General features: G+C 44.2%; 1 protein-coding gene across 3 annotated transcripts in view; it reads left to right on the top strand.

Annotated features, from left to right (window-relative positions):
- The window catches only part of LOC120048772 (hormone-sensitive lipase-like), a 52,267-nt gene that overhangs the window by 6,012 nt on the left and 18,495 nt on the right, over positions 1-27,760 (top strand). For all 3 annotated transcript variants that reach the window (XM_038994978.1, XM_038994979.1, XM_038994977.1), the window contains exons 2-8: positions 17,071-17,312; positions 17,962-18,246; positions 18,367-18,457; positions 19,489-19,634; positions 20,110-20,295; positions 22,437-22,589; positions 24,438-24,582. In XM_038994978.1, coding sequence (XP_038850906.1) covers positions 17,073-17,312; positions 17,962-18,246; positions 18,367-18,457; positions 19,489-19,634; positions 20,110-20,295; positions 22,437-22,589; positions 24,438-24,582 — 1,246 coding nt within the window. In that variant the 5' untranslated portion in view covers positions 17,071-17,072. The remainder of the gene's footprint in view (positions 1-17,070; positions 17,313-17,961; positions 18,247-18,366; positions 18,458-19,488; positions 19,635-20,109; positions 20,296-22,436; positions 22,590-24,437; positions 24,583-27,760) is intronic.

Genomic DNA, 27,760 nt, shown 5'->3' with positions numbered 1-27,760 from the left:
ACCCTCCCACACCATTTCCCCTGTAGGGCTCATTAGAAGCATGTTGTGCTGCTGGTAGTAGTTGTTGTACATGATTTATTAATGCCTGTATTCATCCATCTTTAATGTCTTGGGACCAGGTGTCGCTTTTAGTTCAGTGTGGTTGTTTACACTTAACTGCCTGGTGTAAAAGTTGACTGGTCAGAATGGTTATAGTGTGACTGAAACCAAGTTAGGTTCTTTCAGAGGTTTTAGTGGGTGATATGGACTGAACCGCTGTTGCTTGCTTAGGCTGCCTCCATCTCTATAGACTTGAGAGAGAATATAGTATGCTGCTGCTTTCACTAATTTGATTAGTTTAATTGATTGGTGGTTGAAGAGGGTGAGTTGTCTTCTTGCCCTCTTAATGTCATGCTCTCAGGATTTTCTCAGGATAATTAGTGGGCCAGGGGCCTCTTTTTAAAAAATAAATGTTCCGTGATTACAAAATAGACCCTGTACATATTTTCTAGTGGTTGAAGTATTGTATTGCAAGTAGCCTAAGTATTTTGTGCACATAAAGGATATGAGACACTTATTTATAAAAACAAGATCCAGCCATTTGGCGTTAGTGAGAAGAGTGAAAACCTGTTCATTTTTTTAATAATTAGACATAAGAATCTATTTTATTTTCACAGCCATTGCAGAATAAATTCCTCACCTTTTCTAGGCAGCCGGTCTGTAGACTACAGTCAAATTTCAGGTGTCCATGCAGAAATGTTATATTTTACTTTGAAGTATTTATGCTGTTACTGTTTGTAGCCTATTGTAATAAATAAAAAATGACTAGCCTCGACAATGTTTCAGAATTCGTGGGCAGTCCAGCATATTAGGTTGCGTGGTAAGTCAATGCAAAACATTGTTGAATTTAAATGTTATGCTGACAAGTCCACAACAATTTGTGACCGACCACCTCAATTCAGTCTTATGTTGCAAAATTTGAAATGGTGTTTTTTTTTTTACATTGGATGAAAGAGACTCAGAGCTACAAAATGGTATATCATACACTGCAGTTGAGGAACAATGGGAAAAGTAATTATGTGCAGTGGAATGGTTACTTGCATAGTAGTAATAAAAATATTTAGTTGTTAGATGCTTACCCATACACACTTGTCTAAATTGTTGGGTCATGTGAAAGAAGTGCTATAACCACCCCCCAGCCACATCTTGCTAAGTGGATGGGTCACTTATCTAGACATGTACACATGAAATACAATAGATGGCTGTAATCAACCCCAGACACACCTGGCTAACTTGATTTTTTTTTTTTTTTAAGACATGTAGGTAGGTAGCTAAGCAATGAAAGATAATCCCATGAAATGCTGTAGTTTAAATCTGCAGGTAGCTAAAGCTAACAGACTAGGTTCAATGTTAGCTGGCTGGCTAACATTACGCTATAACTAGCAATGCAAATTGCTTTATGATATAAGAATAATTTTACTAGTTACCACATATCATACACGTAACATGAACTAGCAATCCAGCAACCTAACGTTTGCTAGCTAGCTAACAGTAAGCTTTAAGTTGCAATGAAAATGACTTTCTGACAATTAGAAATGTATGATACCAGAATGTAGCTAGACTCTTACCCGTATACACTAAACAAAAATATAAACACATGTAAAGTGCTGGTCCCAGGTTTCATGAGCTGAAATAAAAGATACCAGAAATGTTCCATACGCACAAAAGGCTTATTTCTTAAATGTTGTGCACATTTGTTTGCATCCCTTTTTAATTATCATTTCTCCTTTGCCAAGATAATCCATCCACCTGACAGGTGTGGCATATCAAGAACTTTATTAAACAGCATGATCGTTACACAGGCACACCTTGTGCTGGGAACAATAAAAGGACACTCTAAAATGTTCCGTTTTGTCACACAACACAATTCCACAGATATCTAAAGTTTTGATGGAGCATGCAATTGGCATGCTGACTGCAGGAATGTCCACCAGAGCTGTTGCCAAATAATTGAATGTTAATTTCTCTACCGTAGGCCGCCTCCAACATCGTTTTAGAGAATTTGGCAGTACGTCCAACTGGCCTCACAGCCGCAAACCACGTGCAAGGTGTTGTGTGGGTGAGCGGTTTGCTGAAGTTAATGTGAGTGCCCCATGTGGCGGTGGGGTTATGGTAGGAGCAGGCATAGGCTACGGACAATGAACACAATTACATTTTATCGATGGCAATTTGAAGGCATTGAGATACCGTGGCGAGCTCTTGAGGCCCATTGTCGTGCCATTCATCCGTCACCTTCACCTCGTGTTTCAGCATTATAATGCACGGCCCCATGTTCCAAGGATCTGTACACAATTCCTAGAAGCTGAAAATGTTCCAGTTCTTCCATTACCTGCATACTTACCAGATATGTCACCATCGAGCATGTTTGGGATGCTCTGGATCAATGTGTGTTCCAGTTACGCCAATATCCAGCAACTTCGCACAACCATTGAAGAGGAGTGGGTCAACGTTCTACAGGCCACAATGAACATTCTGATCAGCTCTATGCGAAGGAGATGCTCTGCATAAGGCAAATGGTGGTCACACCAAATATTGTGCTTTTCTGAACTACACCCCTAAAGTGTCTGTGACCAATAGATGCTTATCCCTATTCCCAGTCATGTGAAATGCATAGATTAGGACCAAATGTATTTATTTTAGTTGACTGATTTCCTTATGAACTGTAACGCAGTAAGACCTTTGAAATTGTTGCGTTTATTTTTGTTCAGTATACGTTGATGAACGCTTCACGGCAGACTGGAACCCCAGTTTAATAACCTAGATGTCCTGTCTCGTTTCCGTTTTGTTTAACTACAGCTTGTTGGGCCGTTGTGTCAAGTCACTCCGGTTCAGACTGACCATGTGCAGAAAGTAGTCCAACTTTTTTCCACTGATTTTTGCAGCGATTGTGTTGAGAGCAGTAGCAACACTTTTGCAGTTCTCCATGACTAACGTCATGTCTTTCAAAAAAACCACATCTACACATACTGAACAGTTCATGTTATCGACAGAATCATGCAACATGGCAGACCAATCCAAACTCCTCTCAGCATGTCCAGCCCATCCATTATTTCAGCCAATCATGGCCAGCGGGAAGGTTTCTGACTTTTTCCGTGACTAAACCAATACTTTTATTTGTATTTACAGATGGCATACAAGTTTGGTTAAAGCACATGTAATTCATATGTTCCAGCATTTCTGCCAAAAACTGCATTTTGATTAAAATAAATAATTACATTGGTATGCTTCTTCTGTGAAGTAGTGACGTGTAACATACGCCTAGCTTCCTGAAACGGGTCACATTTTCCATCGTTTTCTCTTTTAGAAACCGCCACAGTCCTTTGCCAAATACAGCATAAATTACAGCAAAAATGTAAACATTCTGCCAACACAATAAATAGTCCGGTAGATTATGTAAAAGATTTTACAGTATTGGTATAGGCTACAGCACAGGTGTCAAACTCATTCCACGGAGGGCCGAGTGTCTGCGGGTTTTCGCTCCTCCCTTGTACTTGATTGATGAATTAACATCACTAATTAGTTAGGAACTCCCCACACCTGGTTGTCTAGGGCTTTATTGAAAGGAAAAACCAAAAACCTGCAGACACTCGGCCCTCCGTGGAATGAGTTTGACACCCCTGGGCTACAGTATTGGTATAGGCTACAGTATTGCTGTGCGATGGGAGCATAGCCTATTTAATCTGATCCTGTACCGAGTTAGGACTTGTCCCTAAAGACAAGTCAATATAAATGGAAGCACTCTAAGCAAACAGTTGTTCAGTCCTTAACACCCATCTAAAATCTTGCAAAGAACCTGACTGGGATCCAAACAGTCACATTACATTGCAACCATTCCGTCCACAGTAAAGATGGCATAAGTCAACTTTTACACCAGGGGCCTCATTTATAACTTTACATTTCACACTAAATATCTGCTTGTGCCATTTCTGAAAGTATGTCTAAAAAATGTTTTGATTTATATACTTGGCGTATGCCATACATACGCATGTTTGAACATTATAACGCTGTCAACAAAATGCCCTCCATTCACCTTTTTTTATGGTGACAATAACACCCTTTATCCCCAACGATGGAATCGGGGAGGGGACAGTGGATCTGTCTCTGTTTGTTGGTCACACACAGTATCTCAGACAGCACTGGGATGAATTTGACAACATTGGTGAATTATGCGTCTTGCCATAGAGATCCGCCATTTACAAAATTACACTGATTGGCCCAAGGCGGGAGCTATAGTAATTAACTGAAATGTGTTAGTCACGTTATCTCAATTGGCCCAAGGGTGGGCGCTGCATCATTCGAGGGTTACGACATGTTTGCTGTATAATTTGGAACTAATCGAGTTAGGCCACAGCAGTAAAGAGAAAAAAAAGCAATGGTCAATTTGATCACATTTCTGTAGAGGTGTGGGCAGAAAGACAAAAACACTTTTTAAAAGTAAACATGCATGATGCCTATAGCGAGTGCCAAGCACTTGATTCTATATTTTCAACAATTTAAAAGTAAAATGCTACAGCCCACACTTCTATGCAAAAGAAATTGTTCAATATTTTGTTTACCAATAGAAATAATCTGCTGCCTTGAGTTATGCACACGTACATCATTCATTTTAGCATCATACATTAATGCAGATTTCTTCTGGGCCCTTAGTCAAGTTAATTATTGGTAGTTGGCTTTGCTATGCATGGCAGATATTCTTTACACGGAATACAAACCGGCTGCGCGCGTGCGCCATCATGCCTACATTTATTTTGTCCCCCTACACCAAACGCGATCACGACACGCAGGTTAAAATATCTAAATAACTCTGAACCAGTGACATTATTTTGGGGACAGGTCGAAAAGCATTGAACATGTATGGCAATTTAGCTAGTTAGCTTGCACTTGCTAGCTAATTTGTCCCATTTAGCTAGCTTGCTGTTGCTAGCTAATTTGTCCTGGGATATAAACATTGAGTTGTTATTTTACCTGAAATGCACAAGGTCCTCTACTCCGACAATTAATCCACACATAAAACGGTCAACCAAATCGTTTCTAGTCATTCCTCCTCCTTCCAGGCTTTATCATCTTTGAATATATATGGTGATTAGCATCTACACTTTCATAGTATTACCACGACAACTGGCAAAACAGTTTGTTTTTCAATCACCCACGTGGGTATAACCAATGAGAAGATGGCATGTGGGTACCTGCTTCTATAAACCAATGAGGAGATGGGAGAGGCAGGACTTGCAGTGCGATCTGCGTCAGAAATAGGAATGACTTCTATTTTAGCCCTTGGCAACGCAGACGCTCGCGAGCAGTGTGGGGGCAATAATTGAATAACACAGATTCCTGAATTTATTTTGCCATGCGCACGCGACGCGAGCGGTGTAGTCAGGGTGTTCTTTAGATTCACCGACGCAAAGCAGAATCTTACATTCTGTCTTGCTGCCTTCTTAACTGGCACAGATGATAGGCTGAAGGAGAAAGATTAGAGTATTAGTCTAATCCTGGATTAATTTAGGTGTATGACTTTGCATTTTATTGATGTACAATGGTCTTCATTGTCATTTCAAAAAAAGATTTGGCTAATGCATTCTGTATGACCCATAATCATTCACACATGATGCAGAGGTGGAGAGGTGGTAAGGCTCGTGAGAAGATGTCTATAAAAAAAATAGTTTGAGGGTCTATAATGCTGATTTATTCTGGTTCAAATTGCAACATCTGCTGCTTATTCAGTATCAGCAGTTATAATCTTGTTCTGCGGGCAGATATGCTCCTACTAATTAAGCAATGTCAGGTTATTTTAGACTATTTCCCAACACTGGCCCGCAGCAGGGCTTAGGCTAGTGCTGCTGCCACACTCTGGACTTTACTTTGTTCTGGGAATTTAATTATGGTCTTTATTTCCAATGTTCACAGCTAAACTCTGTCTCGCTGTCTGGCTCGCTCTCTGTCTCGGTCTGTCTCGGTCTGGCTCGCTCTCGGTCTGGCTCGCTCTCTGTCTGGCTCGCTCTCTGTCTCGGTCTCTGGCTCGCTCTCTGTCTCGGTCTCTGGCTCGCTCTCTGTCTCGGTCTCTGGTTCGCTCTCTGTCTCGGTCTCTGGTTCGCTCTCTGTCTCGGTCTCTGGTTCGCTCTCTGTCTCGGTCTCTGGTTCGCTCTCTGTCTCGGTCTCTGGTTCGCTCTCTGTCTCGGTCTCTGGTTCGCTCTCTGTCTCGGTCTCTGGTTCGCTCTCTGTCTCGGTCTCTGTCTCGGTCTCTGTCTCGGTCTGGCTCGCTCTCGGTCTGGCTCGCTCTCGGTCTGGCTCGCTCTCTGTCTCTCGGTCTGGCTCGGTCTTGCTCGCTCTCTGTGTCTCGGTCTGGCTCGCTCTTTGTCTATCTGTCTGGCTCGCTCTCTGTCTCTGTCTGGCTCGCTCTCTGTCTGGCTCGCTCTGTCCGTTGCAAATTGGTAAAAACTGACAATGAAAGAGATCAGTGAGCAAATTTCAATGTTCACAGCTAAACTCTGGCTCTCTCTCTGTCTCGGTCTGGCTCGCTCTCTGTCTCGGTCTGGCTCGCTCTCTGTCTCGCTCTGGCTCGTTCTCTGGCTCGTTCTCTGTCTCGGTCTGGCTCGCTCTCGGTCTGGCTCGTTCTCTGGCTCGGTCTGGCTCGCTCTCGGTCTGGCTCGTTCTCTGGCTCGGTCTGGCTCGCTCTCGGTCTGGCTCGTTCTCTGGCTCGGTCTGGCTCGCTCTCGGTCTGGCTCGTTCTCTGGCTCGGTCTGGCTCGCTCTCGGTCTGGCTCGTTCTCTGGCTCGGTCTGGCTCGCTCTCGGTCTGGCTCGTTCTCTGGCTCGGTCTGGCTCGCTCTCGGTCTGGCTCGTTCTCTGGCTCGGTCTGGCTCGCTCTCGGTCTGGCTCGCTCTCGGTCTGGCTCGCTCTCGGTCTGGCTCGCTCTCGGTCTGGCTCGTTGTCTGGCTCGTTGTCTGGCTCGTTGTCTGGCTCGTTGTCTGGCTCGTTGTCTGGCTCGTTGTCTGGCTCGTTGTCTGGCTCGTTGTCTGGCTCGTTCTCTGGCTCGTTCTCTGGCTCGATCTGGCTCGTTCTCTGGCTCGTTCTCTGGCTCGTTCTCTGGCTCGGTCTGGCTCGTTCTCTCTCTGTCTGTCTCGCTCTCTTTCTGTCTGTCTCGCTCTCTCTCTGTCTGTCTCGCTCTCTGTCTGTTGCAAATTGGTAAAAACTGACAATGAAAGAGATCAGTGAGCAAATTCCAATGTTCACAGCTAACCTCTGGCTCGCTCTCTGTCTCGCTCTGGCTCGCTCTCTGTCTCTCTGTCTGGCTTGCTCTCTGTCTCTCTCTCTCTGTCTGTCTCTCGCTCTGTGTCTGTCTCTCGCTCTGTGTCTGTCTCTCGCTCTGTGTCTGTCTCTCGCTCTGTGTCTGTCTCTCGCTCTGTGTCTGTCTCTCGCTCTGTGTCTGTCTCTCGCTCTGTGTCTGTCTCTCGCTCTGTGTCTGTCTCTCGCTCTGTGTCTGTCTCTCGCTCTGTGTCTGTCTCTCGCTCTGTGTCTGTCTCTCGCTCTCTGTCTGTCTCGCTCTCTGTCTGTCTCGCTCTCTGTCTGTCTCGCTCTCTGTCTGTTGCAAATTGGTAAAAACTGACAATGAAAAAGATCAGTGATCAAATTGCACAAGTTTAGGTAGTACATCTCTGAGAAGCTGTTCTGCTGACTTTTTAAAAGGACGTTCTATACCAAAATGAATTAAAGTAAAATTACATATTGGTCCTTGCATATAGGTTGGACAATATTATCAGGTATGCTGTTAGCAAAAAGAATGATCACCTGTAGCCCAATTGATGCAGCATAGTGGCTATAAATAAATAAGTAAACCCATGCTTCAGCCTATCTGCATTTACCATGGGCAAATCATTAGCTAGATCCCAAATGTAATGTCTTTACTATTTAGCATGTATTGATGCATTTTGTACCAAAAAACTAGCATAAACACTGAATATACTCTTGAGCATACAAAACATTAAGAACACCTGCTCTTTCCACGATATACAAACCAGATGAATCCAGGTGAAAGCTATGGTCACTAATCCACTCCAGTCAGTGTAGATGAAGGGGAGGAGAAAGGTTAAAGAAGGATTTTTAAGCCTTGAGACAATTGATGCATGGATTGTGGTATGTTTGCCATTCAGAAGGTTAATGGGCAAGACAAAAGATTTAAGTGCCTTTGAACAGGGTATGGTAGTAGGTGCCAGGTGGACCGGTTTATGTCAAGATCATCAACACTGCTGGGTTTTTCACGCTCAACAGTTTTGTGTGTATCAAGAATGGTACACCACCCAAAGAACATCCAGCCAACTCAACATTAGGAAGACGTTCCTAATGTTCGGTGTACTCTGTGTAATGTGATACACCCCTTGCCTGTACTTTTCACAGAAGACACTTCATGTCACAATTTATTTCACTTACTGTAGACCGGGGCTGCTCTAGCAGGGCAGAAATTGTACAAACTGACTTGTTGGATAGTGGCATCCTATGATGGTGCCACTTTGAAAGTCACTGAGCTCTTCAGTAAGGCCATTCTACTGCCAATGTTTGTCTATGGAGATTGCATGGCTGCGTGCTCGGTTTTTGTACACCTGTCAGCAACAGGTGTGGCTCAAATTGCCGAATCTACTCATTTGAAAGGGTGTCCACTTTTGTATTTATAGTGTTTCTTGCATAGATCGCACAACAACAAGCAGACCTGGTAAATAGATAATTTCTGTTATATATGGGGTTGTGTGATTTTTCTATTCATTACTCGTTAGCAGAGGAATAGTAAATGAGGACTGTTCTAGCATATCTTCAGTGTGCCTCGGCATAGTTTTATTAAATGTTTAAAAAATGTAGGCTTTGTGGCAATGATTTTGCCGTGGTGTGCCGCCACCGCTAAATGACTGCAGCAGAAACACTGAGCTGCACACCACTAGTGGTGAAGGAAAACGTGTGTGTGTGTGTGGTCATCCTGCGTTTTTAGTATGTTCATAAGTAAGTGTGTGTGTGTTGTCTCCGAGAAGGTTGATCTGAAGGAAATTGTCTTCCACTCGTCTTTTTGACACATTCACTCAATCAGTATTCTTCTCCTTCTTGTGACTGTCCATATCACTTTCTCCCTCTCCCTGTGCCATTCCTCCTTGTTTGTTTTTATATTATTTAACCTTTATTTAACTAGGCAAGTCAGTTAAGAACAAATTCGTATTTTACAATGACTTCCTACCCCGGCCAAACCCTCCCCTAACCCGGAACACGCTGGGCCAATTCTGTGCCCCCCTATTTGTTAAAGCCTCTTACATCTCAACCTCTGTATTCTTCCTTTCAGTGTGGCAGTGTGCAAGTCATGGGGCATGCCCAGTAGATTATATTCCCAGTAACTCGAACTAATAGGAAATTACATGCATAGAACTTCTAAAATAAAACAAGGCCTTACTTTTTCAAATGCATTTTGCTTTCTAATTTACATACCAAGTTTTAATAGAATTTTATTCTGCTTTTAGGTTCTGTTTAGGTTTCTGCTTTACTTAATCACAAAACCTAATGAATTTGTCATGTAATGTGTAAGTATCTAGTTGTACTAAGCTCTTGCTAAGCCAGTGTCTGGTTCAGTGTTGCTATACTTGTGTGTCATGTCCAGTCACTGGTACTGGTGGCCCCTGGGCCCAGCATTGCAGACAAACTCTTTTGGACACATTTCTGCTGGACAGAGTTGGTGGCAATGTGCATGCACACCCTCCCTCTGTTTCTGGTTAACTATAGATGCTTGGTGTGTGACAGAGAGAAGGGAGCGAGAGAGGGAGGGAGGGAGAAAATGAGAGCATACAAAGAGCTAGGGGAAGAGAAGGAGTTTGGTCCCAAAGGGAGTGCTGCGTTCTGGGATGCTTGGTGATGAAGGCGGCTGAGAATTTGGGGAATTGGAGAGGGTGATTGGGTAATGTAGGGCACGCATAAGGTGGATAGGGTGTTTTCAATATAGCAGTCAACTGAAGAATAGCAGGTAATTACACAGGATTTTCTTCATGCTTTGGAGGAGGATAAGTAATTGGCAATGAATAAGCTTGATAATCAATTTTTCTTCAATACTGTGAAGTTTTGTGCGATCTCCCTCCAGCAAGTGGTAGTTTCACACGCCTAGTGTGTCATTCCATTGCTTTCTGAGGAGAGAAGCAAATGGAGAAGGATGTTGAGAGGATGGGGAGATTCACTGGTGTGTGAGACAAGTTGCTGCCTGGATGTCAGGAGGTTGAGATTCCTCACAACAAAGTGATGGCCCCTCTGACTGACTTGTACAGTACCATAAATGTCTGTAGCTGGCCCACCATCATTTTTCTGAGAGGCATTGTACCTGTAATGCCTTCCTTATTCCTTTCCTTGTCTCTTATCTTCATATACATTCATAATTCAAGCATTGTTGGATCTTAGAATCAGTGGCCTTGACTGTCTGAGAGAACATGAATCACCTTCCATGGCATGCTCTTTATTTCCCTTGTGTGGTCATGCTCTCACTCTGACCATCTGCATGCTCTGTCTCCCTATCTCTCTCCATCTCAGTCATTCTATACAGTAAGTACCTGTGTCACCCGGGGTGCTGTGCTTCTGCTGTGGAAACTGTGCTCTCATGTGGCTCACTAGAACTCAATACAGCAGGTAGCCTGGCTGGCAGGCAGAGTACAGACTGAGTACTCCACAAGGAGTCCACCAGGGTGTGAGGTGTTTATTGCTTGGATGGCAGTTCAGTTCACTATTAATGCATGTTTACTCTGTTTGTTTGAACTCCTCTCAGAAATTGTTTCAGTGGTGTTCCTCCCTTTGGGACCACAAGAGAGGAAGGACAGAGCGAGAGAAGACAGCAACACGATGTGTTCCACCACTTGCTCTCTGCTCCAGTTACATGACTGTCTTAGAGGAATGAAGTTTGGATTTAGTTTTCCCAGCTTGCGCAACATTTCACTCAATCAGCTTTTATACTTACGCAATAATACATGAGGCCATGTGTTAGGACATTTATCATGGCTGTGGCATGGTCTCTTTCTGACTGCCATGTAAAGCACAACTACCCAAAAATGTTTGCGATGGAGGCTCTTCCCCCTTGCTAGCTAGCCAACTACACACTTCAGACTGAAGTTAGAAAGACGGCAAACTAGCTGCATTTTTGTTTCATTTTACCTGTTTTTCTATTGACATTTCTTTGTATACAGTTGAAGTCGGAAGTTTACATACACCTTAGCCAAATACATTTAAACTCAGTTTTTCACAATTCGTGACATTTAATCCTAGTAAAAATTCCCTGTCTTAGGTCAGTTAGCATCACCACTTTAGTTTATGAATGTGAAATGTCGGAATAATAGTAGAGAATGATTTACTTCAGCTTTTATTTCTTTCATCACATTCCCAGTGGGTCAGAAGTTTACATACACTCAATTAGTATTTGGTAGCATTGCCTTTAAATTGTTTACTTGGGTCAAACGTTTTGGGTAGCTTTCCACAAGCTTCCCACAATAAGTTGGGTGAATTTTGGCACATTCCTCCTGACAGAGCTGGTGTAACCGCATCAGGTTTGTAGGCCTCCTTGCTCGCACACACTTTTTCAGTTCTGCCCACACATTTTCTATGGGATTGAGGTCAGGGCTTTGTGATGGCCACTCCAATACCTTGACTTTGTTGTCCTTAAGCCATTTTTCCACAACTTTGGAAGTATGCTTGGGGTCATTGTCCATTTGGAAGACCCATTTGCGACCAAGATTTAACTTCCTGACTGATGTCTTGAGATGTTGCTTCAATATATCCACATAATTTTCCGTGCTCATGATGCCATCTATTTTGTGAAGCGCACCAGTCCCTCCTGCAGCAAAGCACCCCCACAACATGATGCTGCCACCCCCGTGCTTCACGGTTGGGATGGTGTTCTTTGGCTTGCAAGCCTCCCCCATTTTCCTCCAAACATATCGATGGTCATTATGGCCAAACAGTTTCATCAGACCAGAGGACATTTCTCCCAAAAATATGATCTTTGTCCCCATATCCAGTTGCAAACCGTAGTCTGGCTTTTTTATGGAGGTTTTGGAGCAGTGTCTTCTTCCTTGTTGAGCGGCCTTTCAGGTTATGTCAATATAGGACTCGTTTTACTGTAAATATAGATACTTTTGTGCCTGTTTCCTCCAGCAGCTTCACAAGGTCCTTTGCTGTTGTTCTGGGATGGATTTGCACTTTTCCCACCAAAGTACGTTCATCTCTAGGAGACAGAACGCGTCTCCTTCCTGAGCGATATGACGGCTGTGTGGTCCCATGGTGTTTATACTTGCGTACTATTGTTTGTACAGATGAACGTGGTACCTTCAGGCGTTTGTAAATTGCTCCCAAGGATGAACCAGACTTGTGGAGGTCTACAATTTGTTTTCTGAGGTCTTGGCTGATTTATTTTGATTTTCTCATGATGTCAAGCAAGAGGCACAGTTTGAAGGTAGGCCTTGAAATGCATCCACAGGTACACCTCCAATTGACACAAATTATGTCAATTAGCCTATCAGAAGCTTCTAAAGCCATGACATCGTTTTCTGGAATTTTCCAAGCTGTTTAAAGGCATAGTCAGTGTAAACTTCTGACCCATTGGAATTGTGATACAGTGAATTATAAGTTAAATAATTGTTGGAAAAATTACGTGTCATGCACAAAGTAGATGTCCTAACCGACTTGCCAAACCTATAGTTTGTTAACAAGACATTTGTGGAGTGGTTGAAACACTTAGGTTAGAGTCATTAAAACTAGTTCATGTAAACTTCCGACTTCAACTGTATATACAGAAAAATTATGCTGATTTCATGATTTCAACTGGCAGAGAAAAGCTTTCTGTCTCGTCCCGACTCCCGACACGTTCGTTATTACAGTACCCAGTGGACATCGAATTTCAATATTGCAACAATGCAACAATTGCAACAATGCAACAAACAATATTGAAAATGTCGAAGTGTCTCTATGCTTTTTACAGTGGCAGATGAGGCGGTGGATCTGTTACAGCTAGGGTTGCAAAGGGTCATACTTTCCGGTAAGATTCCAGAAATTTTCCATGAGAAGTTAAGCTCGGGAATTTCGTGAATTTTGCCTAAGTTCATCAAAGTTAGCTTATAACATCCTGTACCGGCAGGATAGAACAACATCTGGTAAGACAAGGGGCGGCGGGCTATGTATTTTTGTAAATAAGCTTAATCAAGAAGTGCATAGATCATGTCGTTCTCACGGTGACCGTACGTACATACCCCAAGCAGAAGCCATGGATTACAGGCAATATTCACACTGAGTTAAAGGCTAGAACTGCCGCTTTCAAGGAGTGGGACTCTAACCTGGAAGTTTACGAAATTCCAATATGCCCTCCGACGAACCATCAAACAGGCAAGGCGTCAATACAGGAAAAAGATTGAATCGTACTACATCGGATGTGGCAGGGCTTTCAAACCATTACCGACTACAAAGGGAAGCACAGCCGAGAGCTGCCCAGTGACACAAGCCTACCAGACGAGCTAAACTATGTCTACGCTCACTTCGAGGCAAATGACAATGAAAAATGCATGAGAGCACCAGCTGTTCCGAAAGACTGTGTGATCACGCTCTCGGCAAACGATGTGAGTAAGATCTTTAAACAGGTCAAGATTCACAAGGCCGCTGGGCCAGATGGATTACCAGGACGTGTACTGCGAGCATGCGCTGACCAACTGGCAAGTGTCTTCACTGACATTTTCAACCGCTCCCTGTCCGAGTCTGTAATACCAGAATGTTTTAAGCAGACCACCATAGTGCCTGTGCCCAAGAACACTAAGGCTTCTCTTAACAGGAAAATGATGTGTGGAGACATTTCACTGCAGCTAATGTAGAAGGAAAAGCTGTGTACATTTGCAAATACTGTGCCAAATCATATGTGATAAATGCAACAAAGATGCAGAATCATCTGGCCAAGAGCATACATTTCCCTAAGCGCTCACAACAAGCTACCTCTGACAGAATTCCCTTTACTTCTATTTGAGTTGAAAATGATGAATCAGACACCTTATCGATAGCAACAGCTCATGGTCCTCCTGGAATCAGATTTTATTTTTTGGACTCAATGGAGAAACGTAGTAGCAATGCTGATGAATGTTTTGCTCGAGATGTGTATGCAACTGGTTCCTCTGATGCTCACAGGCAATGTGTATTGGAAGAGATTTATGTTCTCCGCCCAGCATACACCCCTCCAACCAGACATGCTTTATCTACTCATTTGCTGGATGCAGAGTTCAGCAGAGTTCAAGTGAAGGTCAAGCAAATCACAGAGAAAGCAGACTGCATTGCAATCTCTGATGGGTGGTCGAATGTTTGTGGGCAAGGAATAATTAACTACATCTCCACCCCTCAACCAGTATTCTACAAGAGCACAGATACAAGGGACAACAGACACACCGGTCTCTACATTGCAGATGAGCTGAAGGCAGTCAAGGACCTTGGACCACAGAAGGTATTTGCACTGGTGACAGACAATGCTGCAAACATGAAGGCTGCTTGGACTAAAGTGAAGGAGTCCTACCCTCACATAACACCCATTGGCTGTGCTGCTCCTGCATTGAATCTGCTCCTCAAGGACATCATCGCACTGAAAACAATGGATACACTACAAGAGAGACAAGGAAATGGTTAGGTATGTGAAGGGTCAAGTTATTGCATCACTCTACCTCACGAAGCAAAGTGAGAAAAATAAGAGCACCACATTGAAGCTGCCCAGGACGACCGGTTGGGGTAGTGTTGTCATCATGTTTGACAGTCTCCTGGAGGGGAGGGAGTCTCTCCAACAAATGTCTATATCAGTCTGCCAATATGGACAGCCGCGTCAAGAGCATCCTCCTGGATGTATTTTGGGAGAGAGTGGTAAGCAGCCTGAAACTCGAGATGTACTACAGAGGTAGCAAAACTGTACTTCAAATCTATGATACTCCCCCACTTAACATACTGCTTGACTAGTTGGGCCCAAGCTTGCTGTACAACAGTAAGACCTATTCAGTCTGTCTACAAACAGGCTCTCAAAGTGCTTGATAGGAAGCCCAATAGCCATCATCACTGTCACATCCTCAGAAAGCATGAGCTCCTGAGTTGGGAAAATCTTGTGCAATACACCGACGCATGTCTTGTATTCAAGATCCTAAATGGCTTGGCTCCCCCTCCACTCAGTATTTTTGTTAAACAGAAAACCCAAACATATGGCAGCAGATCTACAAGGTCTGCCATGAGAGGTGACTGTATAGTTCCCCTAAGGAAAAGCACCTTTAGTAAATCCGCTTTCTCTGTGAGGGCTTCCCATGTCTGGAATACACTGCCATCAGACACACATAACTGCACCACATATCACACTTTCACAAAATGCTTGAAGACATGGCTAAAGGTCAATCAGATTTGTGAACATGGTCCCTAGCTGTGTGTTGCCGCTTTCCATGTCTGTTGTCTGTAACTTGTGAGGTGTGGAAACACTTCGTTGCTTTTATGAATTTTGTCTTACTGCTTTTTGTTCTATGTTGCTCTGTCTGTATGCTACGTCTTGCTTGTCCTATGTTGCTATGTCTGTATGCTATGTCTTGTTCTATGTTGCTATTGTCTATATTGTAATTGTTTTTAATAACCTGCCCAGGGACTGCGGTTGAAAATTAGCCGGCTGGCTAAAACCGGCACTTTTACTGAAACGTTGATTAATGTGCACTGTCCCTGTAAAAATAAACTCAAACTCAAACTCAAACCTACAGCAGTAGCACGGATTGTGGATGGCAATGTCTCCATGTCTGATGTTCAGACTCTGCTTGCAGATGTAAGAGAAGAAATCCGTACTGCCCTTCCCACTTCACTGTTGCTCCAAGCAAAGGAAACTGCAGTTCTAAAATACATCAAAAAGCGTGAATACTTCTGCCTGAAGCCCATACACGCTGAAGTGTACTTGTTGGACCCCAAGTATGCTGGCAAGAGCATCCTGTCTGGTGCAGAGATCAACAAGGCCTATGGTGTCATCACTGCTGTGTCTCGCCACCTATTCTGGATGAGGGCAAGGTTCTTGGCAGTCTGGCAAAGTACACTTCCAACCAAAGCCTTTGGGATAGAGATGCAATATGGCGTCGTGCCAACATATCTCATCAGCAACCTGGTGGAAGGGACTTTGTGGATCTGAGGCACTTTCCCCTGTTGCCTCCATCATCCTCCAAATCCCACCAACATCAGCCGCCTCGGAGCGCAACTGGTCCTTGTTTGGGAACACACACACCAAAGCACACAACAGGCTGACCAATACAATGGTTGACAAATGTGTGGCTTTTGGAGCAAATTTGAGGGTTTTTGAGACGGACAACGAGCCATCCTCAACAAGGTTGGAAAGTGACAGTGAAGATGAGGCCTCAGTCTGATGTTCAAGAGGTGGACATTGAGGAGGTCTAGGGAGAAGACATGGACGCCTGAGAGGAAGACAAGCAAAGCTTTAGTTTCTAGACTATCATTTTACAGATTTTTTGGGAGATGCAATGAATCATTGGTGATCATTCAATATTCCCTTTCTTTTGTTGTTCAGTGAAATCATCCCATGTGAAGAGTCACCTCATTTAATTAAAGTTCAATTCGTAACTAAATAGTTTTTTTAATTTTTTGGAACGATTTAATCATTTGCAATTATGTCTACTTATGATAAGGTCCCATGCAAAAAAAATCTACTTTTTAAATGGTATTAATTTGCATATATTCCCATTAATTCCCATTTTAAATCCTACGGAAAGTTTTCACCTCTGAATATTTGCCAAAATGTGCAGTATTGCATTGCTAGGTAATGATACAAACAAGGTCTGTTTTTCTGAATGTGGCTATGTTGTATGGTATGTCATGGGATAGACTCTTACTCCAAATCACCTGTTGTATGCTGGCTATAGTGGGTTAGCCATTTGAATGAAGTGAGTATTCAGTATGGCCATAGAGATCCTTTTTTTTGGAATTAGACATGATCAGTCTTTGTTGTTGCATGCTGATTGTTTCTCTCTTCCCTCTCTTCCCCCCAGTGATGGACACCAAGGCGGTGTTTACTGCCCTGTACAGTGTGTGTGAGGAGAATGCTACGTTCTTCTCTGAGGGTGCTAAGGGGGCCCAGGGGGGTGCGGCACAGCGGCTGGTGGACACCATGACCCTGATCCAGGAGCACGCCCGCAGCCTGGAACCTGTCATCTCCGGCTTCGCAGCCATCTACCATCACTTTGACTTTGACCCACACATACCAGCCAACGGATACCGCTCTCTAGTCAAGGTAGGATGGCAGGGTTTGTGTGTCTGTATGTGTGAACTCCCTAGTTTTACATTTTTTTTTAACCTGTATTTTACTAGGCAAGTCAGTTAAGAATTATTTTCGATGACGGCCGAGGAACAATGGGTTAACTGCCTTGTTCAGGGGCAGAGCGAAAGATTTTTACCTTGTCAGCTCGGGGATTCGATCTTGCAACCTTCCGGCTACTAGTCCACCGCTCTAACCACTAGGCTACCTGCCACCCCAAGAGGGAGTGTGTGAGCGTTAAGAGGGAGTGTGTATGTGTGTGCCTGACGGTCTCTCAACATTGGGAAAAATTCAACACCAGCATCGAATGCCTCAAGTTTATTTTGTATTCTGTTAGTTTTTTTTGCTACCAATTGATTGAGTGTCATAACAGAACCTCTTCAGGCTCCCTCTTGTATTGATGAGAAATCATGACCTCTCTGCCAGCTGCTTACCTTTATTAAATGTCTCTGAATTTCTGTCTCCGCCTTTTTCATCGTCTGTCTCTCACACTCCTTTTCTGTACCTGTCGTTATTTTCTCTCACACATTCTCTTTATTTAATGTTATTTCTATCACTCACACACAGCACTTTTCCTCCCCCTATTTCTCACTCCCTTCTCCTTTTCCTCCCACCCCGCTCTTAGGTGGTGCGCTGCTGCATTCTCCACATCATCCACAAGGGGCGCTACATCTCCACCAACCGACGCAGCATCTTCTTTCGGACGGCCCACAACGCAGGGGAGATGGAGGCCTACTGCTCGGCCCTATGTCAGCTGAGAGCCCTGCTCTACCTGGCCCAGCGACTGCTGCACGACAACAGCCACGGGAACCTCTTCTTCCACGAGGAGAGCGGCCTCAGCCAGAGCTTCATCCGGGAGTACTCCTCCATGCACAAGGGCTGCTTCTACGGACGCTGCCTCGGATTCCAGGTGGAGGGAGGAGAGGAGACTGGGAGGGCGGAATACTTTTGGGAGAATCTTGAGGCCCTTTTTGTTAGCCTGAAGGAAAAGTATTTTGTAGTGATTTGTTTCATGTCTCTCCTCTTCCAGTTCACTCCAGCCATCCGTCCCTGTCTGCAGACCATAGCCATCGGCCTAGTGGCCTTCGGAGAGAACTACAGGCGCCACCAGTCAGGCATTGGTCAGTGGCTCCAGCAAACCTCCCTATTGATGGAAACAAAAGCCACTCAATCATTAATTCATTCTCATTTACTTCCTAAACCATTCTACTGACATAGCAACTCAGTCGACGTGAAGGGATTGTGAGGGTGAATATCAATGCTAGATACAATACATCATTAAAGGATAATTTAAAGGGAGACTTACTTACATTAACCCACACACACATTTGAAATACTTTATTTTAATCACCAAATCACATTAGTCAAGAAGGATTCCAACATTTCATAGGTCATTGATATATGGACACTTATGAGTATAGAAAGCACCTTCTCCGTACAGCACACATACACAAGTAAGCACAAGTAAGCACTGTTAGTCTACACCTGTTGTTTACGAAGGATGTGATGGCACACCCAATATGATCTAACACTGTCTTTTGCTCTATGCTGCTTCCCAGTGGAGGAAGGAGGTATTGCACCATATGGTGAGTGTCTGTCCCCCTGACGACTGCCATAGTCTCAGTCTGGGAGATAGAGCCAGGCTTTGACATGGTTAATAGGTGACCACAGGCATAGTGTGACCAAGTCTTAGTGTTTAATTAGATTAGGGGAATCATCTGTTTTAGTGCTCTGGCGGAACAAATAGCCGTACAATTCAGCTCTCCTGGACAATAGGTGACCACTGCTCCGTCTCATCCAGACACTCCTGTAGCTACAGGGATTGAAAGAGTTCTGTTTAACAGTAGCATCTACTGCCTCCACTCATGGCCATCGCTCTCTCTGCCTCCCCATCCCTGTGTTTCTGTCTTAATGAGTTGATTTGATGTGTTAGCATCCACTCACTCCCTCTCCTCCTCCACTCTCTCCCTCTTTTCCCTGTCCCTTTTCTGTCATTCATCTTTATCCATACCTATACATTTTTCCCTCTGCCACTTCCACTACCTTGTCCCCCTCTCTTTTTACCTGCAACTGTCTATCACCCTCTCCTTCTTGCCTGCCTCCTACAACCATCCCTCCACTATCTTCTCTCCCCCCTTCCCTCTGTCTCCAGGTGTAGCAGCCAGCTCCTTCTTTACCTCAGGGAAGTACGCCATCGACCCGGAGTTAAGGGGGGCGGAGTTTGAACGCATCACTCAGAACCTGGACGTCCACTTCTGGAAGGCCTTCTGGAACATCACAGAGACCGAGGTTCTATCTGTGAGTCACTGACCACTCTGGACGGACCCTGGAACGGGTCGCTGGTAGAATACTCTCCCCTTGCACTGTGATGTACAGCTCAGTGGTAGATTACTCTTCCCTTGTATGTGTTTCTCAGCGTTTGTCCTGTTGGCTGTCTTTCATTCCTCTCGTAGTTATGCAGTTGCAGAGCTTGTAATACTGTCACTGTGTTTGGATATGTTTAGATTTTACTGGATGCTTTCCTGCCATGAGGAGATGCTCTCAGCTTTGTCTTTTGTCAAGTTTATTGACCTACAAATGACCCGGAAGATCAAAACAAAATAATTAAATGATATGGTGAATTATGAATGTTTATCTGATTTGCCCTCAGCCTTCCCTCTCTTTCTTGTCCCTCCTCCTAAAGGAAAAGACTGAAACATTACAATGTATCTGTGACGAATAACAAAGTAATCTTCTTCTTCCTCCCCTCCTTTCCTTCCACTCTCCCCCTCAGAGTCTAGCCAGTATGACGTCCACCCAGGTGAAGGTGAACCGTGCCCTCTCGGTGCCCCCTGTGCCCTTTGACCTCCCGCTGGTGGCTGATCCCCACCTCACTGTCACCATAGAGGCCCCGTCGGCCCACACCGGCCCTGGCCCCGTACAGATGAGGCTGATCTCCTTCGAGCTGAGGGAGGGACAGGTAACTAAAGCCCTGTTCATATTGGCAGTTTGAAGTGACTCAAATTTAAAATAAAATAAAAAATCCCATTCAAATCGTACTTTTCCTGCAGTCTGAACAGCCAAAATGCACATGGGATTGGATATTTCAAGCCACATTACTATCCACCTTTATATGTGATGAAAAAGGAGGACCAAGGCAATGTTCATATAATAAATTAAAATGCCTTTATTTGTATGGCATGTTCAATGGAAACAAAGATTAAAAACTAGTAAGCAATACTATACACATTCAAAAGTGAAATACTGTAGGTATGTTATCAAAATGCAAATCAAGACTAGAAGCATAATCCACAACATTTTGCAATGTAAACAAGTTTGTATTGGACAAATACAGGTACAGTTGAAGTCGGAAGTTTACATACAGTTAGGATGGCGTCATTAAAACTCATTTTTCAACCACTCCACAAATGTCTTGTTAACAAACTATAGTTTTGGCAACTCGGTTAGGACATCTCCTTTGTGCATGACACAAGTAATTTTTCCAACAATTGTTTACAGACCGATTATTTCACTTATAATTCACTGTATCACAATTCCAGTGGGTCAGAAGTTTACATACACTAAGTTGACTGTGCCTTTAAACAGCTTGGTAAATTCCAGAAAAATTATGTCATGGCTTTAGAAGCTCCTGAAAGGCTAATTGACATAATTTGAGTCAATTGGAGATGTACCTGTGGATGTATTTCAAGGCCTACCTTCAAAGTCAGAGCCTCTTTGCTTGACATCATGAGAAAATCAAAAGAAATCAGCCAAGACCTCAGAAAAAATTGTAGGCCTCCACACATCTGTTTCATCCTTGGGAGCAATTTTCAAATGCCTGAAGGTACCACGTTCATCTGTACAAACAATAGTACGCAAGTATAAACACCATGGGACCACAGAGCCATCATACCGCTCAGGAAGGAGACGCGTTCTGTCTCCTAGAGATGAACGTACTTTGGTGGGAAAAGTGCAAATCCATCCCAGAACAACAGCAAAGGACCTTGTGAAGATGCTGGTGGAAACGGGTACAAAAGTATCTATATCCACAGTAAAACAAGTCCTATATCGACATAACCTGAAAGGCCGCTCAGCAAGGAAGAAGCCACTGCTCCAAAACCGCCATAAAAAGCCAAACTACGGTTTGCAACTGCACATGGGGACAAAGATTGTACTTTTTGGAGAAATGTCCTCTGGTCTGATGAAACAGAAATAGAACTGTTTGGTCATGATGACCATCGTTATGTTTGGAGGAAAAAGGGGGATGCTTGCAAGCTGAAGAACACCATCCCAACCGTGAAGCATGGGGGTGGCAGCATCATGTTGTGGGGGTGCTTTGCTGCAGAAGGGATTGGTGCACTTCACAAAATAGATGGCATCATGAGGACGGAAAATTATGTGGATATATTGAAGCAAAGTTCACTTTTGTTAACCTTTCAAATCTGACACGCAGAACCTTTGACTGGTAGATCAAAATGTGCTGCTGTAAAACCTTTGACAGCAGCATTCTGACAGTGTGTATTTCCCAAATTAATTGGCTTTAAGCTGCTGCTTTCATCAGCTGTTGAGAAGCTTCTTTCTGCGTGAAATGCTTGAACATCAAGGGATTCTGTTACTTTGCGTTTCCTTTGTTTGAGAGCAGCTGTAGTAAACGACAGTGTCTCGTCTTCTCTGCTCATTCGCAGCTCTTAATCCCTTTAAATCCACACACACACACTTTATTTATTTGGGGAGGTATTGAACAGCAGAGCTGAGCATCTGTAGTCTGGCATTAAACCAGACATGATATCAGCCAACACTTTCAACTCACTCATTGATCCTGCTCAGTCAAAGAGCTGTTGTCTTATGTGGAGAACACAAGTGAAAGCCTCTCTGCTGTTCCCTGCTAATGTTAATGAATGGGAATGAGAATAGTGTGTTTGTGGTGGAGCTGGAAGGACAGTCTGGAGCAGAGAACAAACCACACGGCTAGTCCTGACTGTAGGGATTGTTCAACAGAGAGCTGTAAAGCAAACGGACAAATCAACATCTGTAGCAATTGAAGTGAAAACAAACAGAATTTGTCTAGCTTTTGATTGTGATAGTGATTCTCTGGCTGTCTCTGTCTCCCTCCCTCTGTAGGACAGTGAGGCGTTGCTGTCCCTGTCTCGTTCTGAGGGGGGTCCTATCTCCCTGTCTCTGGGAATGAAGACCAAGCAGAGCCCCGCTTCTCGCTGGCTCCTGGTGCACTACCACGGAGGAGGCTTTGTGGCCCAGACTTCCAAGTCTCACGAGGTAATAACACATTCTGTTCTCGTTTGTTTGTTGGGGAGGAATTGACCGTCACGTTTCACCTTTAACCTGACTAGTGTCTATGGTGGGAACCCATGGTGTGGCCTGGTTCTCTCCACAGCCTATCATGTTCAAGACCTCAATGTCTTTTTTAATTTATTATTATAGTTAACTGGAATCATACCATTCTAATGAATAGTTTGAGAATTGCGTTGTTAGAGGGTTACTTGGTGGTCTTGAGGATATGTTCGGAATGATTGTGTTTTCACTCCATAGCTTCCCTGTAATGAGCCGTTCCTGCTAATGACTGTTTAATTCATCCAATAGGGTTGATAGACACAAACTGACTATATTTATATCACTCTATATTATCCAGTGATTGGTGCAGGCCAGCCCCCCTTTCCCCCTCTTCCACTCCTGTTTGTCTCTCCTCCCTCCTCATTCCATCTCCTCTCTCTCCCTCCTGTATTATATAACCAGCAGGGTACTTTAAACCACTGAGACGCGTCACCATGAAACCAGAGTGGACTGGCAGTCCCTTGATCTCCAATAGCCTTGCAACCAGAGGCTATATGAAGTGATCTGAGGAGGAACAAGCCTGTCATGTTGAATTAGCCTGGAACTCTGCATGAAGTTATTATGGCTTTATATTACATAGGCCCTAATGGAAGATGTCTGTCTGTGTGTGATCTCCATGCTCTAGGCTCCCTCCTCTAACCCTGTCCTCTACGCTTTCCTCCTTTCTGATCATTATTCTCTTTGCGCTCTACTCTCCTTTGTCCTAATGACCTCTTCTGTCATTTTTGTAATCCACCCCTGCTCTTTGCTTTCCTTTCGCTCTCCTCCCTCCTTCACTGTACCCACTCTGTTCTTCCTTCTTCCCCCTGGCCAGTGAGGAGATGGATAGAGTCTGTGAGGGCATTCATCTCTATCTATGGGGGCCGCTGGCAAGACTTGTGATTGGCAGACCTGGCCAGCGGCGCTGACGGGTGTCAAAACGCATAATGTACTGACAATGACGATCGTTCAAATTGGCGCGCACACACGCAACGCCACAACACACATGTCAGCAGTGCCAGACTGGGATCCATTATGACAGCGTGGCTTTAAGAGTGCAGGGCAGATTCCCAGGGATGGTGTTGAGGTGGTGTGTGATGCGGTCACATCCAGTCATGGGCCACTGAGGTGAGACTCTCTGTGCATTGTTTAGAGAGGCGTAGCTGTCACTACTGACACTGTCACTGATGCTTAGAGAGAAGAGGAGGAGGGGCATTGGAGCGATCGAAGGACAGGAAAGAAAGTTCTGTAGAGGAGGGCAGACTAATATTGTCAGATGAGATTTATTGTCAGATGTATGCTCTCTTGACTTCTCACCTAGCTAAGTACTTGATGACCGTACAAGGTTATAATATAAAAAGCAAGTATGCTAAGGATGTTTGATCTGCAAAGTATGTCTGAGAATGCTAATAATTTAGCTACCATGACATCAAATTGCAAAGCAACAACAGGTTAACACCACCCCTGTGTAGTGAGAGCAAGGTTGTCATGTTGCGTTTGTGAGCACAGTGCACATACCTGGTATTTTCATAACAGAATTACCAAGCCGCCACTGGAGTTAGGCAGTGTATGGTTGGGTTGGTAGTTCACCAATACAGAACCTGCAAGGTGGGAATCTGATACCAGGACCTCTCTCCTATCCTTCCCAACACCACCTCCTGTAAGGCTAGCTAGGGGGCACTAAGAAGCATTCAGAACTGCGAACAGCACTCTGCCTGCCCTGGTAGGGGGTTGCACCATCTACAGTAAACTCACTCCTTTCACCTCCATTCACCCCCTTTTTCTCTTCTCCAGCCGTACCTGAAGAGCTGGTCTCAGGACCTGGGTGTGCCCATCCTGTCTGTGGACTACTCTCTGGCCCCTGAAGCCCCCTTCCCCAGGGCCCTGGAGGACTGCTTCTACGCTTACTGCTGGGCCATCAAGAATCACCAGCTGCTGGGTAGGACAACACACTACTACCACTTTATCTAACCCTAACCCTACTGCTGGGCCACCAAGAACCACCACCTGCTGGGTAGGATAACACACTATTACCACTATCTAACCCTACTGCTGGGCCATCAATAACCACCACCTGCTGGGTAGGACAACACACTACTACCACTTTATCTAACCCTACTGCTGGGCCATCAAGAACCACCAGCTGCTGGGTAGGACAACACACTACAACCACTTTATCTAACCCTACTGCTGGGCCATCAAGAACCACCAGCTGCTGGGTAGGACAACACACTACTACCACTTTATCTAACCCTACTGCTGGGCCATCAATAACCACCACCTGCTGGGTAGGATAACACACTACAACCACTTTATCTAACCCTACTGCTGGGCCATCAATAACCACCAGCTGCTGGGTAGGACAACACACTACTACCACTTTATCTAACCCTACTGCTGGGCCATCAAGAACCACCAGCTGCTGGGTAGGATAACACACTATTACCACTTTATCTAATCCTAATGCTGGGCCATCAAGAACCACCAGCTGCTGGGTAGGACAACACACTACTACCACTTTATCTAACCCTACTGCTGGGCCATCAAGAACCACCAGCTGCTGGGTAGGATAACACACTATTACCACTTTATCTAATCCTAATGCTGGGCCATCAATAACCACCACCTGCTGGGTAGGACAACACACTACTACCACTTTATCTAACCCTACTGCTGGGCCATCAAGAACCACCAGCTGCTGGGTAGGATAACACACTATTACCACTTTATCTAATCCTAATGCTGGGCCATCAATAACCACCACCTGCTGGGTAGGACAACACACTACTACCACTTTATCTAACCCTACTGCTGGGCCATCAAGAACCACCACCTGCTGGGTAGGACAACACACTACTACCACTTTATCTAACCCTACTGCTGGGCCATCAAGAACCACCACCTGCTGGGTAGGACAACACACTACTACCACTTTATCTAACCCTACTGCTGGGCCATCAAGAACCACCACCTGCTGGGTAGGACAACACACTACAACCACTTTATCTAACCCTACTGCTGGGCCATCAAGAACCACCAGCTGCTGGGTAGGACAACACACTACTACCACTTTATCTAACCCTACTGCTGGGCCATCAAGAACCACCAGCTGCTGGGTAGGACAACACACTACTACCACTTTATCTAACCCTACTGCTGGGCCATCAAGAACCACCAGCTGCTGGGTAGGACAACACACTACTACCACTTTATCTAACCCTACTGCTGGGCCATCAAGAACCACCACCTGCTGGGTAGGATAACACACTACTACCACTTTATCTTAGAATAGAATGTCTTTAATGTCCCCGGGGGGGAAATGTCTTTGACAACATTTTGATGCTCTACAGTTGAAGTCGGAAGTTTACATACACTTATGTTGAGTCATTAAAACTCGTATTTTCAACCACTCCACAAATGTCTTGTTAACAAACTATAGTTTTGGCAACTCGGTTAGGACATCTCCTTTGTGCATGACACAAGTAATTTTTCCAACAATTGTTTACAGACCGATTATTTCACTTATAATTCACTGTATCACAATTCCAGTGGGTCAGAAGTTTACATACACTAAGTTGACTGTGCCTTTAAACAGCTTGGAAAATTCCAGAAAATGATGTCATAGCTTTAGAAGCTTCTGATAGGCTAATTGACATAATTTGAGTCAATTGGAGGTGTACTTTTGGATGTATTTCAAGGCCTACCTTCAAACTCAGTGCCTCTTTGCTTGACATCATGGGAAAATCAAAAGAAATCAGCCAAGACCTCATCCTTGGGAGCAATTTCCAAACGCCTGAAGGTACCACGTTCATCTGTACAAACAATAGTACGCAAGTATAAACACCATGGGACCACGCAGCCGTCATACCGCTCAGGAAGGAGACGCGTTCTGTTTCCTAGAGATGAACGTACTTTAGTGCGAAAAGTGTAAATCAATCCCAGAACATCAGCAAAGGACCTTGTGAAGATGCTGGAGGAAACAGGCAGAAACGTATCTATATCCACAGTAAAACAAGTCCTATATCGACATAACCTGAAAGGCCGCTCAGCAAGGAAGAAGCCACTGCTCCAAAACCGCTATAAAAAAGCCAGACTACAGTTTGTAACTGCACATGGGGAAAAAGATAGTAATTTTTGGAGAAATGTCCTCTGGTCTGATGAAATAGAACTGTTTGGCCATAATGACCATCGTTATGTTTGGAGGTAAAAGGGGGATGCTTGCAAGCCGAATAACACCATCCCAACCGTGAAGCAGAGGGGTGGTAGCATCATGCTGTGGGGGTGCTTTGCTGCCGGAGGTACTGGTGCACTTCACAAAATAGATGGCATCATGAGGACGGAAAATTATGTGGATATATTGAAGCAACATCTCAAGACATCAGTCAGGAAGTTAAAGCTTGGTCGCAAATGGTCTTCCAACTGGACAATGACCCCAAGCATACTTCCAAAGTTGTTGCAAAATGGCTTAAGGACAACAAAGTCAAGGTATTGGAGTGGCCATCACAAAGCCCTAACCTCAATCCTATAGAAAATGTGTGGGGTGAACTGAAAAAGCATGTGCGAGCAAGGAGGCCTACAAACCTGACTCGGTTACACTAGCTCTGTCAGGAGGAATGGGCCAAAATTCACCCAACTTATTGTGGGAAGCTTGTTGAAGGCTACCTGAAACATTTGACCCAAGTTAAACAATTTAAAGGCAATGCTACCACATACTAATTGAGTGTATGTAAACTTCTGACCCACTGGGAATGTGATGAAAGAAATTAAAGCTGTCATAAACCATTCTCTCTGCTATTATTCTAACATTTCACATTCTCAAAGTAAAGTGGTGATCCTAACTTTTACTAGGATTAAATGTCAGGAATTGTGAAAAACTGAGTTTAAATGTATTTGACTAAGGTGTATGTAAACTTCTGACTTCAACTGTATATATAAATAGACAGACCTGCTTTTTCAGATCGGCTTTATTCCCAATGATCTCAATATTTACTTTTGATATTTTTTGATACTTAATAGATTATTATGACAGAACGCTAAAGACTGGTTAGCTTGGAACTCACTCAAATTGAGACTATGGCCCTCAGTTATGTCTCAATTATAAAACATTGTGGGACAAG

The sequence above is a fragment of the Salvelinus namaycush genome, chromosome 5 (assembly GCF_016432855.1).
Source record: "Salvelinus namaycush isolate Seneca chromosome 5, SaNama_1.0, whole genome shotgun sequence".
Taxonomy (NCBI): Eukaryota; Metazoa; Chordata; class Actinopteri; order Salmoniformes; family Salmonidae; genus Salvelinus; species Salvelinus namaycush.
Note: the sequence above shows the minus strand (reverse complement) of the source record. Positions and strands in the feature narration are given on the sequence as shown.